The sequence below is a fragment of the Babylonia areolata genome, chromosome 19 (assembly GCF_041734735.1).
Source record: "Babylonia areolata isolate BAREFJ2019XMU chromosome 19, ASM4173473v1, whole genome shotgun sequence".
Classification (NCBI taxonomy): Eukaryota; Metazoa; Mollusca; class Gastropoda; order Neogastropoda; family Buccinidae; genus Babylonia; species Babylonia areolata.
The window spans coordinates 1,032,529-1,050,225 of record NC_134894.1 but is presented as its reverse complement, the minus strand read 5'-3'; the positions used below and the strand labels follow the sequence as shown (position 1 = coordinate 1,050,225).

Genomic DNA, 17,697 nt, shown 5'->3' with positions numbered 1-17,697 from the left:
TTAGTGTGTAATTTATTGATAAAAGATTTGAATATTTTCTAACTGATTAAGACAACTCATCAGTGTCGGGTTCTATGCGATTTGTTTCATACGTTAATGCGGTTTATAAATTGCAAATATTGCACTCACGTGCAGACGACATGGTGGTGTAAACAAATGTGACGAAAAGAGAGTGTTATTTAAACATTGAAAGCATAATGAAGTGCTTTCTTGTGGTAAATCAGCTGAACAACCCAGTCTTTGTAGACTTCGATGCAGACTTTACAAAGTTCATTCATAAGAAAGCGGTAGAACTGGGCTTGCAGAATGTAAGCAGAAACGAAGATAATGGAAATAGAGTATCATGTAATGCTTTTCATGACATTAACAACCGGCTACTCCAGTACTTGGAATTCCATGGAAACTGTTTCCCATTCCGTTCTCTCACGATCTTTACTAAGGCGTACATGTATCAGTGTGTGTTTGTGTGTGTTTGCGTGCGTGCGCGCGAGCTGCGCGCGCTGTTTGTGTGTGTGTGTGTGTGTGTGTGTGTAGATACATCCAGGCACTGTAACTGACAGAAATGGTTTCGGTTTCAGTATGAAGGAGGCTTTGAAGCATGATGTGCACTGATCAATGTACACTACTTCACACCTTACAAAAAATTGTGGGTATGAAAGGGGGGCAGGCACCTTACCACCAACACCCTAGTCTAGTCTTCCAACACGGCAGGAACTGATAACATGATTATGATGTTATTTCTTATTTTCTATGATGATATACAATATACATGCTAGAGCATACCTGTAATGGTGCATTGTGTGTGTGCATGAGTGACAAGGGACATGCACAGAGCCATACACAGCTCCATCACATGCTTTCTTTTGGGTTCTCCTTGTTTCAGTTTCTCTGTATCCTGGTGTCTGTCTGTCTGTCTGTCAGTTTCTGTCTGTCTGTCTGTCAGTTTCTGTCTGTCTGTCTGTCTGTCTTATCTGTCAGTTTCTGTCTGTCTGTCTTATCTGTCAGTTTCTGTCTGTCTTATCTGTCAATTTCTGTCTGTCTGTCTTATCTGTCAGTTTCTGTCTGCCTGTCTTATCTGTCAGTTTCTGTCTGTCTGTCTGTCTGTCAGTTTCTGTCTGCCTGTCTTATCTGTCAGTTTCTGTCTGTCTTATCTGTCAATTTCTGTCTGTCTGTCTTATCTGTCAGTTTCTGTCTGTCTTATCTGTCAATTTCTGTCTGTCTGTCTTATCTGTCAGTTTCTGTCTGTCTGTCTTATCTGTCAATTTCTGTCTGTCTGTCTGTCTGTCAGTTTCTGTCTGTCTGTCTTATCTGTCAGTTTCTGTCTGTCTGTCTGTCAATTTCTGTCTGTCTGTCTTATCTGTCAGTTTCTGTCTGTCTGTCTTATCTGTCAGTTTCTGTCTGTCTGTCTGTCAGTTTCTGTCTGTCTGTCTTATCTGTCAGTTTCTGTCTGTCTGTCTGTCAGTTTCTGTCTGTCTGTCTTATCTGTCAGTTTCTGTCTGTCTGTCTGTCAGTTTCTGTCTGTCTGTCTTATCTGTCAGTTTCTGTCTGTCTGTCTGTCAGTTTCTGTCTGTCTGTCTTATCTGTCAGTTTCTGTCTGCCTGTCTTATCTGTCAGTTTCTGTCTGTCTGTCTGTCTGTCAGTTTCTGTCTGCCTGTCTTATCTGTCAGTTTCTGTCTGTCTGTCTGTCTGTCAGTTTCTGTCTGTCTGTCTGTCTGTCAGTTTCTGTCTGTTGGCCTCTTTGTTTTCTTTCTGTCTCTCTCTTTCTCTCTCAGATGCTTTTTTTTTTTTAAGATGAACTTTTGTTTTACCTTTCTTTTCCTCTCTCATTCTTTCTACACACCTTCCCCCCCCCTCCCCCACACACACACCTGTTTTCACCATCTCTCTCTGTCTCTATCTCAAGGCATGGTCAGTGATTATATCTATGTCAGTCTCAGTCCGTCTGTCTCTTGAATCCTGGGTCTTGTTCATCAAAGAGTACTTTATACATCAGACTGTTTTGAAAGTTTTATAAATCAAATTGATATTCCAGAGTGCAGATGCTGTTGAATCCTGTTGATGTTGTTTCCTTTTCCACAGGCTGACGAGGCCAGTGACGGTGACGAGATCGACATAGCGGTGGTGACTCAGCTGTTCTCACCCCTGGTTCTGTCCCAAGTTCCCCTCGATGACCAGGTTCAAAACCCCTGCACCTCCATCGTCTGTCCAGGAGGCCTTCTGCTGGTGTTCCGCAAGGTGAGACACTGCCCTGGGTGCTGTCACACCTGTACACTGTGTGCCGTACTGATCATGCACAGAATGAACAATTACAGATCATGACTTCTTTTCATCTTTTGTTCCTTGCATGATCCCACTGTTTTTTTCATATTTTTGAAATTCTTTCAGCACAATCTTTTCACAATTTTTTTTCATGAATGATTTAAAGAAAACACAATTCGAGTCTGCAGAACTTTTTGTGATATACATCAGGATAGTGCAGATTTTTTCTTGTGAACAGTGTATTTTGTGGCTTTAAGATAATTCACTGAGTTGAAGGAGAGAGAGTGTGTGCGTGCGTACGTCTGTGTGTGTGTGTGTGTGTGTGTGTGTGTGTGTATACAGGTCTATATATGTGTGTTTGTATATATCTTTGTATGTATGTATGAAATGTGTGCATGAAAAATGGATGCTGATACGTAAGTATACATTGCTCTTTAGGGCATCAGTTGTGTTTTAACAGGTGGATGACATTCAGTACATATATGGTCATCAGTTGTTATGAATGGAATCTGTGTTTTAACAGGTGGACGACATTCTGTACATATATGGTCATCAGTTGTTATGAATGGAATCTGTGTTTTAACAGGTGGACGACATTCAGTACATATATGGTCATCAGTTGTTATGAATGGAATCTGTGTTTTAACAGGTGGACGACATTCTGTACATATATGGTCATCAGTTGTTATGAATGGAATCTGTGTTTTAACAGGTGGACGACATTCAGTACATATATGGTCATCAGTTGTTATGAATGGAAGTTGTGTTTTAACAGGTGGATGACATTCAGTACATATATGGTCATCAGTTGTTATGAACGGAAGTTGTGTTTTAACAGGTGGACGACATTCAGTACATATATGGTCATCAGTTGTTATATGAACGGAAGTTGTGTTTTAACAGGTGGACGATATTCTGTACATATATGGTCATCAGTTGTTATGAATGGAAGTTGTGTTTTAACAGGTGGATGACATTCTGTACATATATGGTCATCAGTTGTTATGAATGAAAGTTGTGTTTTAACAGGTGGACGACATTCAGTACATATATGGTCATCAGTTGTTAAAATGGAAGTTGTGTTTTAACAGGTGGATGATATTCTGTACATATATGGTCATCAGTTGTTATGAATGGAAGTTGTGTTTTAACAGGTGGACGACATTCAGTACATGGCCATCAGTGGAGATGAAGAGGACAGTGTGGATTTCCTGCAGAAGAAAATCCTGGTGTTCATGAGAATGACCAAGTTCCTCTTTGGTCCTGTCTACATGGAGTGGGTGGATTTTCTTCATCTCTCTATTATGTGTGTGTGCATGTGCGTGTGCATGTGCATGCATGTGCATGTTTGTGTATGTGTGTGTGTGTGAGTGTGTGTAAGTGTGTGTGTGTGTCTGCGGGCATGTGTGTAGATGTGCCTCCTTCCTGGCAAGATTTTTGCACAGCAAGTGATGATGATGATGATGAGTGCCCATGGTGTGCAGAATGACAGTGATGATGATGATGATGAGTGCCCGTGGTGTGCAGAATGACAGTGATGATGATGATGATGATGATGATGAGTGCCCGTGGTGTGCAGAATGACAGTGATGATGATGATGATGATGATGAGTGCCCATGGTGTGCAGAATGACAGTGATGATGATGATGATGATGATGATGATGAGTGCCCGTGGTGTGCAGAATGACAGTGATGATGATGATGATGATGATGATGATGAGTGCCCGTGGTGTGCAGAATGACAGTGATGATGATGATGATGATGATGATGATTAGTGCCCGTGGTGTGCAGAATGACAGTGATGATGATGATGATGAGTGCCCATGGTGTGCAGAATGACAGTGATGATGATGATGATGATGATGAGTGCCCATGGTGTGCAGAATGACAGTGATGATGATGATGATGATGATGATGATTAGTGCCCGTGGTGTGCAGAATGACAGTGATGATGATGATGATGATGATGAGTGCCCATGGTGTGCAGAATGACAGTGATGATGATGATGATGATGATGATGATTAGTGCCCATGGTGTGCAGAATGACAGTGATGATGATGATGATGATGATGATGATGATGATGATGAGTGCCCGTGGTGTGCAGAATGACAGTGATGATGATGATGATGATGATGATGAGTGCCCGTGGTGTGCAGAATGACAGTGATGATGATGATGATGATGATGATGATGAGTGCCCGTGGTGTGCAGAATGACAGTGATGATGATGATGATGATGATGATGATCAGTGCCCATGGTGTGCAGAATGACAGTGATGATGAAGATGATGATGATGATGATGGGTACCCATGGTGTGCAGAATGACAGTGATGATGATGATGATGATGATGATGATGGGTACCCATGGTGTGCAGAAGAACAGTGATGATGATGATGATGATGATGATGATGATGAAAATGATGATTAGTGCTGATGCTGTGCAGAATGACAGTGATGATGAAGATGATGATGGGTACCCATGGTGTGCAGAAGAACAGTGATGATGATGATGATGATGATGATGATGATGATGATGATGATGATGATGATGATGATGATGATGATGATGATGATGAAAATGATGATTAGCACCAGCCGCCGTGGCGAAGTGGTTAGCGTCGCGGACTGACGGCTGGGAGGACGCGGGTTCGAATCCCAGCGGAGGTGGGTTTTTCGGCCCGTGGCCGGCTCCTACCCAGAGTTGAGTGTGCTGTGGGCTTAAATGGGGAGACTGGGACCACACAGTCGAGTGTCATCCACTTCAAGGATGCGTCTTTGGGTGTGTTGCTCTAATTACCTGACCAACACTGCAAGTGTCTGTATCTCTCGGGCCTGGTTAACGCCGGGATATCATTATGACAGGAAGCGTAGAGTACAGCCTTGTCACGCAGTCCCAAACCAAAATGGACCTCCATAGCAATATCGTCATCATCATCGTCATCCTCCTCCTCCTTCATCGTCATCAATATAAAAACAAAATAGTCTCAAAGTCTGTGGCCTTTCATGCCCTGCTCTCATGGTGACCTCAGTTTTGATGCCCCTCCACTTCCGTGCTTGGGGTGAGTCCTGTCAATGTCGTCAGTGTCGGCAGATTCATGGGGGGCTGTTGTTTGAGGGACGTGGTGGCGGTCTCCACTCTGGGAGAGACGCTCACTCAGTCTGGCTCCGCGACTAAGCCATTATTGTCGTTAGTAGGGGACTTAGTAGGTGGTGTCCTAAGTACGTTAAAAACAGAACAGGCACCACTGAACACCACCGAAGTGACTCAGCAGCAGTGCAGGGTCTCCTCTGGTGTGTGGCCTCCAGGCGACCTAACATCGATGGTTCCCTGTGGACTGCCGACGCTGGAACTGCGACGGACGAACCCGGGTGTGGCCGTGTACGGGGGAATCTAAATGAGCGGCGTGGGAGTAATGCCACTGAAACGGTGCAGATGATGGGGCAGCAAAAAAAAAAAAAAAAAAAAAAAGAAAAGAAAATGATGATTAGTGCTGATGCTGTGCAGAATAACAGTGATGATGATGATGATGATGGGTACCCATGGTGTGCAGAAGAACAGTGATGATGATGATGATGATGGGTACCCATGGTGTGCAGAAGAACAGTGATGATGATGATGATGATGATGATGGGTACCCATGGTGTGCAGAAGAACAGTGATGATGATGATGATGATGATGATGGGTACCCATGGTGTGCAGAAGAACAGTGATTATGATGATGATGATGATGATGATGATGATTACCCATGGTGTGCAGAATATCCAACTGCTCGGCCTCAGAGCGAGCCGCCCGGTGGGGTTTCCTGCGAAGTATTCTGCACACCTGGACACACCTGGCCACCACTGACCACACCTTTCTTGTCGAGGTCAGTGTCTTCCTCTTAGTCAGTGCACTGACTGATTTTTTTATTTTGGGCAGATTCCTTTGTGCCTTAAATCCCCTCATGTAAAAAGTATGTAGATCAGATACATACAACTTAACCCCGCCCCCACACCAAAGCAACAACAACAACAGCAACAATCAAAGCAAAACACACAACTTAACCCCGCCCCCACCCCAAAGCAACAACAACAACAATCAAAGCAACACCATCATCACATCATTATCACACCATGGTCACATCATCACATCATCATCACACCATCGTCACATCATGCACACACCACACACACCATCATCACATCATCACACCATCATCACATCATGCACACACCACACACACCATCATCACACCACACACACCATCATCACATCATGCACACCATCATCACATCATGCACACCATCATCACATCATGCACACACCACACACACCATCATCACATCATGCACACACCACACACACCATCATCACATCATGCACACACCACACACACCATCATCACATCATGCACACACCACACACACCATCATCACATCATGCACACCATCATCACATCAGGCACACACCACACACACCATCATCACACCCCGCCCCCACCCCAAAGCAACAACAACAACAATCAAAGCAACACACAACATAACCCCGCCCCCACCCCAAAGCAACAACAGCAACAATCAAAGCAACACACACAGAACTGAGGACTGGGAGTGTGCAGGTGTGAAGCACACAGAACTGAGGACTGGGAGGGTGCAGGTGTGAAACACACAGAACTGAGGACTGGGAGGGTGCAGGTGTGAAACACACAGAACTGAGGACTGGGAGGGTGCAGGTGTGAAGCACACAGAACTGAGGACTGGGAGGGTGCAGGTGTGAAGCACACAGAACTGAGGACTGGGAGGGTGCAGGTGTGAAACACACAGAACTGAAGACTGGGAGGGTGCAGGTGTGAAACACACAGAACTGAAGACTGGGAGGGTGCAGGTGTGAAACACACAGAACTGAGGACTGGGAGGGTGCAGGTGTGAAACACACAGAACTGAAGACTGGGAGGGTGCAGGTGTGAAACACACAGAACTGAGGACTGGGAGGGTGCAGGTGTGAAACACACAGAACTGAGGACTGGGAGGGTGCAGGTGTGAAACACACAGAACTGAAGACTGGGAGGGTGCAGGTGTGAAGCCCATCAAGGCATTGTTTCTTTATCATCACTGAGTTACCTGGGCCCTGTACTACAACACGCTGCCACCAAAGTGTGTGTGTGTGTGTGTCAGTGTGCATGATGTGATGATGGTGTGTGTGGTGTGCATGATGGTGTGTGTGGTGTGTGCATGATGTGATGATGGTGTGCATGATGTGATGATGGTGTGCATGATGTGATGATGGTGTGCATGATGTGATGATGGTGTGCATGATGTGATGATGGTGTGTGTGGTGTGATGATGGTGTGTGTGGTGTGTGCATGATGTGATGATGGTGTGCGTGGTGTGCATGATGGTGTGTGTGGTGTGTGCATGATGTGATGATGGTGTGCATGATGTGATGATGGTGTGCATGATGTGATGATGGTGTGTGTGGTGTGTGCATGATGTGATGATGGTGTGTGTGGTGTGTGCATGATGTGATGATGGTGTGCATGATGTGATGATGGTGTGTGTGGTGTGTGCATGATGTGATGATGGTGTGTGTGGTGTGTGCATGATGTGATGATGGTGTGCATGATGTGATGATGGTGTGTGTGGTGTGTGCATGATGTGATGATGGTGTGCATGATGTGATGATGGTGTGCATGATGTGATGATGGTGTGCATGATGTGATGATGGTGTGTGTGGTGTGTGCATGATGTGATGATGGTGTGCATGATGTGGTGATGGTGTGTGTGGTGTGTGCATGATGTGATGATGGTGTGCATGATGTGATGATGGTGTGAGTGGTGTGTGCGTGATGTGATGATGGTGTGCATGATGTGATGATGGTGTGTGTGGTGTGTGCATGATGTGATGATGGTGTGCATGATGTGATGATGGTGTGTGTGGTGTGTGCATGATGTGATGATGGTGTGTGTGGTGTGTGCATGATGTGATGATGGTGTGTGTGGTGTGTGCATGATGTGATGATGGTGTGCATGATGTGATGATGGTGTGTGTGGTGTGTGCATGATGTGATGATGGTGTGATGATGTGATGGTGTGCTGATGATGTGACGATGGTGTGATGATGATGTGATGATGTGACCATGGTGTGATAATGATGTGATGATGGTGTGCATAATGTGATGATGGTGTGATGATGATGTGATGATATGATGATATGATGATGGTGTGATGATGATGTGCATGATGTGATGATGGTGTGATGATGATGTGCATGATGTGATGATGGTGTGATGATGGTGTGCATGATGTGATGATGGTGTGCATGATGTGATGATGATGATGATGTGATGATGGTGTGCATGATGTGATGATGATGATGATGTGATGATGGTGTGCATGATGTGATGATGGTGTGATGATGATGTGATGATGATGTGATGATGTGATGATGGTGTGATGATGGTGTGCATGATGTGATGATGATGATGATGATGTGATGATGGTGTGTGTAGTGTGTGCATGATGTGATGATGGTGTGTGTAGTGTGTGCATGATGTGATGATGGTGTGTGTAGTGTGTGCATGATGTGATGATGGTGTGATGATGATGTGTGCATGATGTGTGCATGATGTGATGATGGTGTGCATGATGATGGTGTGTGTAGTGTGTGCATGATGTGATGATGGTGTGATGATAGTGTGTGTAGTGTGTGCATGATGTGATGATGGTGTCCATGATGTGATGATGGTGTGATGATGGTGTGTGTAGTGTGTGCATGATGTGATGATGGTGTGCATGATGTGATGATGGTGTGTGTAGTGTGTGCATGATGTGATGATGTGTGCATGATGTGTGCAGGCCTCAGAGCTGCTCCACGTGAACCAGATGGTGAGTGAGAAGTGTGTGTCTCTGCTGGAGAAGACAGTGAATGGACTGCAGTCCCGGGCCGACCAGCCCATACAGCACGCCTTTCTCCTGGTCAACACCAAACTGCTGGCCCTCTACTCCAGGTCTGCCTGTGGGTGCGGGTGTGGGGGGAAGGGGGGAGGGTTGCGGGGGGTGGAGGTGTTGTTGTTTTTGTGTGTGTGTGTGTGTGGGGGGGGGGGGGTGTTTTTGTGTGTGTGTGGGTTGGGGGTGTTTTTGTGTGTGTGTGGTGTGCTGTGCTGTGATGATAGTGATGTGCTGTGATATGTTGTGGTGTGGTGTGATGATAGTGATGTGGTGTGGTGTGGTGATAGTGATGTACTGTGATGATAGTGATGTGTGATGTGCTGTGATGATAGTGATGTGTGATGTGCTGTGATGATAGTGATATGCTGTGATGATAGTGATGTGCTGTGATGTGATGTACTGTGATATGGTGTGGTGTACCGTGATGATAGTAATGTGCTGTGATGTGATGTGCTGTGATGATAGTGATGTGCTGTGGTGTGATGTACTGTGATATGGTGTGGTGTACTGTGATGATAGTGATGTGCTGTGATGATAGTGTGTGATGTGGTGTGATGTACTGTGATGATAGTGATGTGCTGTGATATGGTGTGGTGTACTGTTATGATAGTGATGATAGTGATGTGATGTACTGTGATATGGTGTGATGTACTGTGATGATAGTGATGTGCTTTTATATGGTGTGATGTGCTGTGATGATAGTGATGTGCTGTGATATGGTCTGATGGGCTGTAATCATAGTGATGTGCTGTGATATGGTGTGATGTGCTGTGATGTGATGTGCTGTGATGATAGTGATGTGCTGTGATGTGCTGTGATGATAGTGATGTGCTGTGATGTGGTGTGATGTGATGTGCTGCAATCATAGTGATGTGCTGTGGTATGGTGTGATGTACTGTGATGATCACGGGAGGGGTAGTACCTCTAGAGGGGGGTCTTGTCACGCTCTTCCAGGAGTGGTTCGTCTTCTATTGGTCCCCACCAGCACCCAGCTCTCACCTATGGGTCCTAGAAGCTGCTAGCATACAGCAGCGCCCAACCCCCGGGCAACGGCTTTGACAGGCTGGCTAAACTAGGTGAGGGTAGCCGATGGGTCTCAAACCCTCGGTGAGTTAGGGCTTGTCTACCCAAGCATGTGAAGACTGGATCCGGCGGACTCTGCAGAAGAAACCTTCATGGTTCAACGGAGAGGAAGGCGGTTGCAGCAGAGCACTGTGGAGTGCTGAGGGCAGGCTGAGGCACATAGGACATCCTGGTCATTTACTGCATCTGTTTCCATCTCCAGTCGTCTTGACCTCGTCTTGCCACTGGATACATACGGTCTCGGACAAGAGAGTGAGGTCGACGGTGCGCAACTCCTCCTCCCTATAAACAAAGTCATCGCGCAAGTCATCAGTCATCCTTCATCCCATACCATCATTTTCCCCAAGCCCTGTGGCGACGGGCGAGCGACGAAGCGATAGGTGTGGGTACACTGGCAGTCGTAGCCGCGGACCTGCACACAGGCGGCTCAGGCCATAGGGTCGTTTTTCACCGACTGGAGCAGCGGTGGAGATCAGCAGCCCCCTGAGCGACTGAACAGCCCTCTTCAGGACAGCACTGCTCACCTCCATGGCATGAGGAAGGGGCTAGAAAAGGTGCCCTAAACATTGCCTGCTCCACACCACCCTAGTCAGCATACCGCGGCTGACGGGGACCCTACTCAAGCGGTCAACACACAAAGGAAAGAAAGAAGAAAACAAGGAGCACCCCATTGACCATTGCCACATGGAACGTGCATACGCTTTTGGACAGAGGTGACTCAGACAGACCACAGAGACGCACAGCACTCATTGCGAGTGAACTAGCCAGGTACAACATCGACATCGCTGCCTTAAAAGAGACCAGACTGGCAGAAGAAGGTGAACTCAGTGAGCTAGGCACAGGCTACACCTTTTGGAGTGGTCGCGGACCTGAGGAGAGACGTGAGGCTGGAGTTGGCTTTGCAGTGAAGACAACCCTTGTTGGCAAGCTGGCTGGCCCCCCGAAAGGAGTGAACGATCGCCTGATGATGATGAAACTCCCTTTATGCAATGGGAAGAAGTTTACCACCATTGTCAACGCCTACGCGCCCACCATGACCAACCCGGATGAGATCAAGGACAAGTAAGTTCTACGAGGACCTGAACGCTGTCATCACCGCTGTTCCCAACGCAGACAAGCTCATCATTCTTGGTGACTTTCACGCGAGAGTTGGTTGTGACAGCACCTCCTGGGAAGGTGTGATTGGGAAGCATGGGGTTGGTAACTGTAACAGCAATGGTCAACTACTTCTCCAGACATGTGCCGAGCACAACCTCCTTATCACAAACACCGTCTTCTGTCTCCCTACCCATAACAGGATGTCATGGATGCATCCTCGCTCTGGGCATTGGCATCTCATCGACTTTGTCATTGTCAGGAAGAGGGACAGGCAGGACGTACGAGTCACGAGGGCCATGTGCAGCGCTGAGTGCTGGACAGACCACCGCCTTATTGTCTCCAAACTCAACCTCCGCATCCAGCCCAAGAGACGGCCTCAGGGCATGAAAGCACCCAAACGCCTGAATGTCAACAAGCTGGAGCTAGGCAACATCAAGCAGAGCTTTGCTGACACCCTGGAGGAACGCCTTGAGTCCACCGTGCTGGACAACCAGAATGTGGAGGCAGCATGGGGCGCACTGCATGAGACGGTGTACAACACTGCCATGGAGTGCCTGGGGTCTTCTGCCAGGAAGCACAAAGACCGGTTTGATGAGAACTGCACTGAGATCAAGCAGATGCTGGAAGACAAACACCAAGCCTACAGAGCCCACATTGAAGATCCCAAGTCACAGTCAAAGAAAGACATACTGAAAAGCGCACGCAGCACCATCCAGCTGAAGCTGCAGCAGATGCAGGATTCCTGGTTGAGCAACAAAGCTGATGAGATTCAGGGCTTTGCAGACAGGAACGACATGAAGAACTTCTATAACGGCCTGAAAGAAGTCTACGGTCCCACCACCTCCGGATCTGCTCCACTCCTCAGTGCTGATGGTTCTACCCTAATCACTGACAAGGATGGGATCCTTGAGAGATGGGCTGAACACTTTGACAGTGTAACTGAACCGCCCTTCCACCATCAATGATGAAGCCATCGACCAACTCCCCCAGGTGCCAGTCAGTGAGTCGTTGGATGCCATTCCAACTTTGGAGGAGACCCAGAAAGCTATCTGTCTGTTGTCCAATGGCAAAGCCCCTGGCTCAGACTCCATTCCAGCTGAGGTCTACAAAGAAGGTGGTATGACACTGACTGAGAAGCTTCATCAGCTATTCCAGCTTGTCTGGCAGCATGAGGCAGTTCCACAGGACTTCAAAGACGCTTCCATCATACACCTGTACAAGCGCAAAGGAAATCGTCAGGCCTGTGACAACCATCGTGGAATATCCCTGCTGTCCGTCGCAGGCAAGACTCTGGCCAGAGTGCTACTCGACCGTCTCATAGCACACCTTGAGCAAGGTCTCCTACCAGAGAGCCAGTGTGCCTTCTGGAAAGAACACGGGACTATCGACATGGTGTTTGCTGCCAGGCAGCTCCAGGAGAAGTGTCAGGAACAGAACGCCGACCTTTACTCCACCTGTATCAATCTGACCAAGGCCTTCGATACTGTTAGCAGAGATGGTCTTTGGAGAATCATGGCAAAGTACGGATGTCCCAGAAAGTTCATTACCATCATACGGCAACTACACGATGGGATGCTGGCCCGAGTCCAAGACAATGGAGAGACTTCAGAACCATTCCCTGTCTCCAACAGAGTCAAACAAGTGTGTGTTCTTGCCCCCACCCTGTTCAGTCTCATGTTTTCAGCCATGCTGACAGATGCCTTCAGAGACGCTGACGTAGGCACTGGCATCAGGTACCGCACAGATGGCTCACTCCTTAACCTCAGGAGGCTTCAAGAAAAAACCAAGGTGATGACAGACACCATCAACGACTTCCTGTTTGCTGATGACTGCGCTCTCAACGCTGCCTCTGAAGCTGGCATGCAACACAGTGTCGACAAGTTCTCTGCTGCCTGTGAAAACTTTGGCTTCACAATCAGCACAAAGAAGACTGAGGTGATGCACCAGCCAGCTCCAGGAAAGCCTTACGTTGAACCAAACATCTTCATCAATGGGCAGTGACTGAACACGGTGGACAAGTTCACATACCTGGGCAGTACACTCTCTCGCACAGTTGTCATCGACGACGAGGTGAATACCAGACTCGCCAAAGCCAGCACTGCCTTCGGCAGACTCCATAAGAACGTTTGGAACAGGAGAGGCATCACCCTGGAGACAAAGCTCAAAGTATACAAGGCCATAGTTCTCACCACACTGCTCTATGGATGTGAATCATGGACGGTCTACAAACGCCACGCCAAAAAGCTGAACCACTTCCACACCACCAGCCTCAGAAAACTTCTCGGCATAAAGTGGCAAGAGAAGATCCCTGACACAGAGGTGCTCACTCGTGCAAACTTGCCCAGCATCTACACCATCTTGATGCAGGCCCAGCTGCGCTGGGCAGGCCATGTAGTTCGCATGCCAGACCACCGGCTCCCCAAGAAACTGCCGTACGGCGAACTCCAATATGGCAAGCGCTGCCATGGAGGCCAAAAGAAGCGCTTCAAAGACACTCTGAAAGCTTCTCTGAAGGCCTTCGACATCAGCCACGACACATGGGAGCTGAATGCAATGGACAGACCAAAATGGCGTTCAGCTGTCCACAAAGGTGCCAAATCCTGTGAGGCCAACAGAATCGCTGCAGCAGAGCAACGCAGACAGGCCAGGAAAAGCAGGGCCAGCAAGTCCCCGGCAGCCGCCCCCATCCCCTGTCCACACTGCGTCAGAACCTTCCGGGCGCGGATTGGCCTGACCAGTCATCTGCGCACCCACAGAGCCCAACCCACCCACCCCCAGGATGACTAGATGGTCCTCGTCGATCCCGACGGACGAACCACACTGTGATGATATTGATGTGCTGTGATGATAGTGATGTGTTGTGAAATGTTTTGATGCTGTGATGATAGTGATGTGTTGTGAAATGTTTTGATGTACTGTGATGATAGTGATGTGCTGTGAAATGTTTTGATGATAGTGATGTGCTGTGATGATAGTGATGTGCTGTGATGATAGTGATGTGCTGTGAAATGTTTTGATGTGCTGTGATGATAGTGATGTGCTGTGAAATGTTTTGATGTACTGTGATGATAGTGATGTGCTGTGAAATGTTTTGATGTACTGTGATGATAGTGAAATGTTTTGATGTGCTGTGATGATAGTGATGTGCTGTGATGATATTGATGTGCTGTGATAGGTGTGATGTGCTGTGATGATATTGATGTGCTGTGATGATAGTGATGTGCTGTGAAATGTTTTGATGTGCTGTGATGATAGTGATGTGCTGTGAAATGTTTTGATGTGCTGTGATGATAGTGATGTGCTGTGAAATGTTTTGATGTACTGTGATGTGCTGTGATGATAGTGATGTGCTGTGAAATGTTTTGATGTGCTGTGATGATAGTGATGTGCTGTGAAATGTTTTGATGTGCTGTGATGATAGTGATGTGCTGTGAAATGTTTTGATGTACTGTGATGATAGTGATGTGCTGTGAAATGTTTTGATGTACTGTGATGTGCTGTGGTGATAGTGATGTGCTGTGAAATGTTTTGATGTGCTGTGATGATAGTGATGTGCTGTGATAGGTGTGATGTGCTGTGATGATAGTGATGTGCTGTGATGATAGTGATGTGCTGTGATGATAGTGATGTGCTGTGATATGGTGTGATGTGCTGTGATAGTGATGTGCTGTGATAGGTGTGATGTGCTGTGATGATATTGACATGCTGTGATGATATTGATGTGCTGTGATGATAGTGATGTGCTGTGATATGGTGTGATGTGCTGTGATGATAGTGATGTGCTGTGATGATAGTGATGTGCTGTGATAGGTGTGATGTGCTGTGATGATATTGACATGCTGTGATGATATTGATGTGCTGTGATGATAGTGATGTGCTGTGATATGGTGTGATGTGCTGTGATGTGGTGTGGCATGGCGTTGCACTATGTGATGTGGTGTGATGTGCTGTGATGATAGTGATGTGCTGTGATGATGGTGATGTGCTGTGATATGGTGTGATGTGCTGTGATGATAGTGATGTGCTGTGATGATAGTGATGTGCTGTGATATGGTGATGTGCTGTGATGATAGTGATGTGCTGTGATATGGTGTGGCATGGCGTTGCACTATGTGATGTGGTGTGATGTGATGTGGTGTGGCATGGCGTGTGCTGTGATATGGTGTGGCATGGCGTTGCACTATGTGATGTGGTGTGATGTGATGTGGTGTGGCATGGCGTTGCATTATGTGATGTGGTGTGATGTGGTGTGGAATGGCGTTGCATTATGTGATGTGGTGTGATGTGGTGTGGAATGGCGTTGCATTATGTGATGTGGTGTGACATATCACACACAGTGATGCCTGTCCCCCAGACGCAGCGCAGTGAAACTCCAGCCAGCGGACATCCTGCTGACCACACTGCTGACCCAGGACATGTTCCCCTGCAGGGCCCCTCTGGACGACCTCCTGACCTCTACCCCCTCCTTCCCTGCCCCTCCACCACACACATACCCTTCATCCCTTCACCAGAGCACAATGGACCATCACCAACCCCACTCACAGCCACAGGACACTGATGGGGCCCTGTCTGGGACACAAAAAGATGACATGGGTGGGGCCCTGTCAGGGACACAGAGAGATGACATGGGTGGGGTCCTGTCAGGGACACAGAGAGATGACAGAGTTGGGGCCCTGTCAGGGACACAGGCAGAGAGTGCAGGGAAAGATCGAGATAAAACCAGTGACGACAATGAGGAGGTGGGTGATAATGGGGTCAGGGTGGCATTGATCACCAGTTGGTGGCTGTTTCTTTCTTGTTTTTTCAATGTCTGGCCCTCTTCCTGCTTCAGAAATGAAGAATCTTTGATATTCACATTCTTCCAGATCTGCTGTCAGTGTGTTGAACAGAAAAGTAACTCTGAAGTGTAGTGTGACATGCGGTATGGCAGACGGTGTGGTATGTGGATGAAGGCAGATAATAACAGATATAGATAGATCCTGGTACAGTCATGTTGAAATGACACAAGGCTTGTTTACTTGTTACCAGCACTTGTGTTTTTCCACTGTCATGTTGTAGGGACTATATATATAGGTATAGACATGTAGACAAAGACAGAAAAGGATAGATATAGACATCACTTCCTCAGCCTCTCCTTCACTCATCTTTGCTGCAGTCTTTCAAATCCAGTCTGGAGACCCCTCCTGGTTAATTCTCAACAGCTTATCCCTTTCCAGTGTGAACTAAAAGGACTGTTAGTCATTGAGTGAGTCTAAGAGTTTTAGAATTTGTAGGTTGTATTTTTTTTATTTGCACTGTTTATGATTCTATGCTATGACTTGAGTGTGTGTGTGCACGTGTGTGTGTGTGTTTGGGGAGGGGGGGGATGAATAATTTAATAATGTTTTGCATCTTGTGTTCAATTTTTCCTTTTTGATATTTAAGTGTATAGTTTATTCTATTTATAAGTGCCTAGAGGGCTTATTTTCATGATTAGGTGTAAATGCTCATGATACTGACGATACTATTACCCATTGCCTTGCTGTTTTCCCCTGTGAAGGTGACTGTCAGTTCTATTGACTGATGTTGTGCTTGGTTCTGTTGACTGATGTTGTGCTTGGTTCTGTTGACTGATGGTGTGTTCAGTTCTGTTGACTGATGGTGTGTTCAGTTCTGTTGACTGATGTGTTCAGTTCTGTTGACTGATGTGTTCAGTTCTGTTGACTGATGGTGTGCTTGGTTCTGTTGACTGATGTGTTCAGTTCTGTTGACTGATGGTGTGCTTGGTTCTGTTGACTGATGTGTTCAGTTCTGTTGACTGATGTGTTCAGTTCTGTTGACTGATGTGTTCAGTTCTGTTGACTGATGGTGTGCTTGGTTCTGTTGACTGATGGTGTGCTTGGTTCTGTTGACTGATGGTGTGTTCAGTTCTGTTGACTGATGGTGTGTTCAGTTCTGTTGACTGATGGTGTGTTCAGTACTGTTGACTGATGGTGTGTTCAGTTCTGTTGACTGATGTGTTCAGTTCTGTTGACTGATGGTGTGTTCAGTTCTGTTGACTGATGGTGTGTTCAGTTCTGTTGACTGATGGTGTGTTCAGTTCTGTTGACTGATGTGTTCAGTTCTGTTGACTGATGGTGTGTTCAGTTCTGTTGACTGATGTTGTGCTTGGTTCTGTTGACTGATGGTGTGCTTGGTTCTGTTGACTGATGGTGTGTTCAGTTCTGTTGACTGATGGTGTGCTTGGTTCTGTTGACTAACATGATCAATTCTATTCAGTTCTGTTGACTGATGGTGTGCTTGGTTCTGTTGACTGATGGTGTGTTCAGTTCTGTTGACTGAT

The 17,697-nt window shown here is 46.8% G+C and overlaps 1 protein-coding gene across 1 annotated transcript in view; it reads left to right on the top strand.

Moving 5' to 3' along the window:
• The first annotated feature begins 136 nt into the window (after positions 1 to 136).
• LOC143293355 (BLOC-3 complex member HPS1-like) overlaps positions 137 to 17,697 on the top strand; it is a 73,688-nt gene continuing 56,127 nt past the window's right edge. Inside the window, exons 1-6 of the mRNA XM_076604160.1 lie at positions 137 to 308; positions 2,080 to 2,235; positions 3,414 to 3,535; positions 6,025 to 6,133; positions 9,102 to 9,253; positions 15,730 to 16,114. Of these exons, the coding sequence (XP_076460275.1) occupies positions 198 to 308; positions 2,080 to 2,235; positions 3,414 to 3,535; positions 6,025 to 6,133; positions 9,102 to 9,253; positions 15,730 to 16,114 (1,035 nt within the window). The 5' untranslated portion in view covers positions 137 to 197. The remainder of the gene's footprint in view (positions 309 to 2,079; positions 2,236 to 3,413; positions 3,536 to 6,024; positions 6,134 to 9,101; positions 9,254 to 15,729; positions 16,115 to 17,697) is intronic.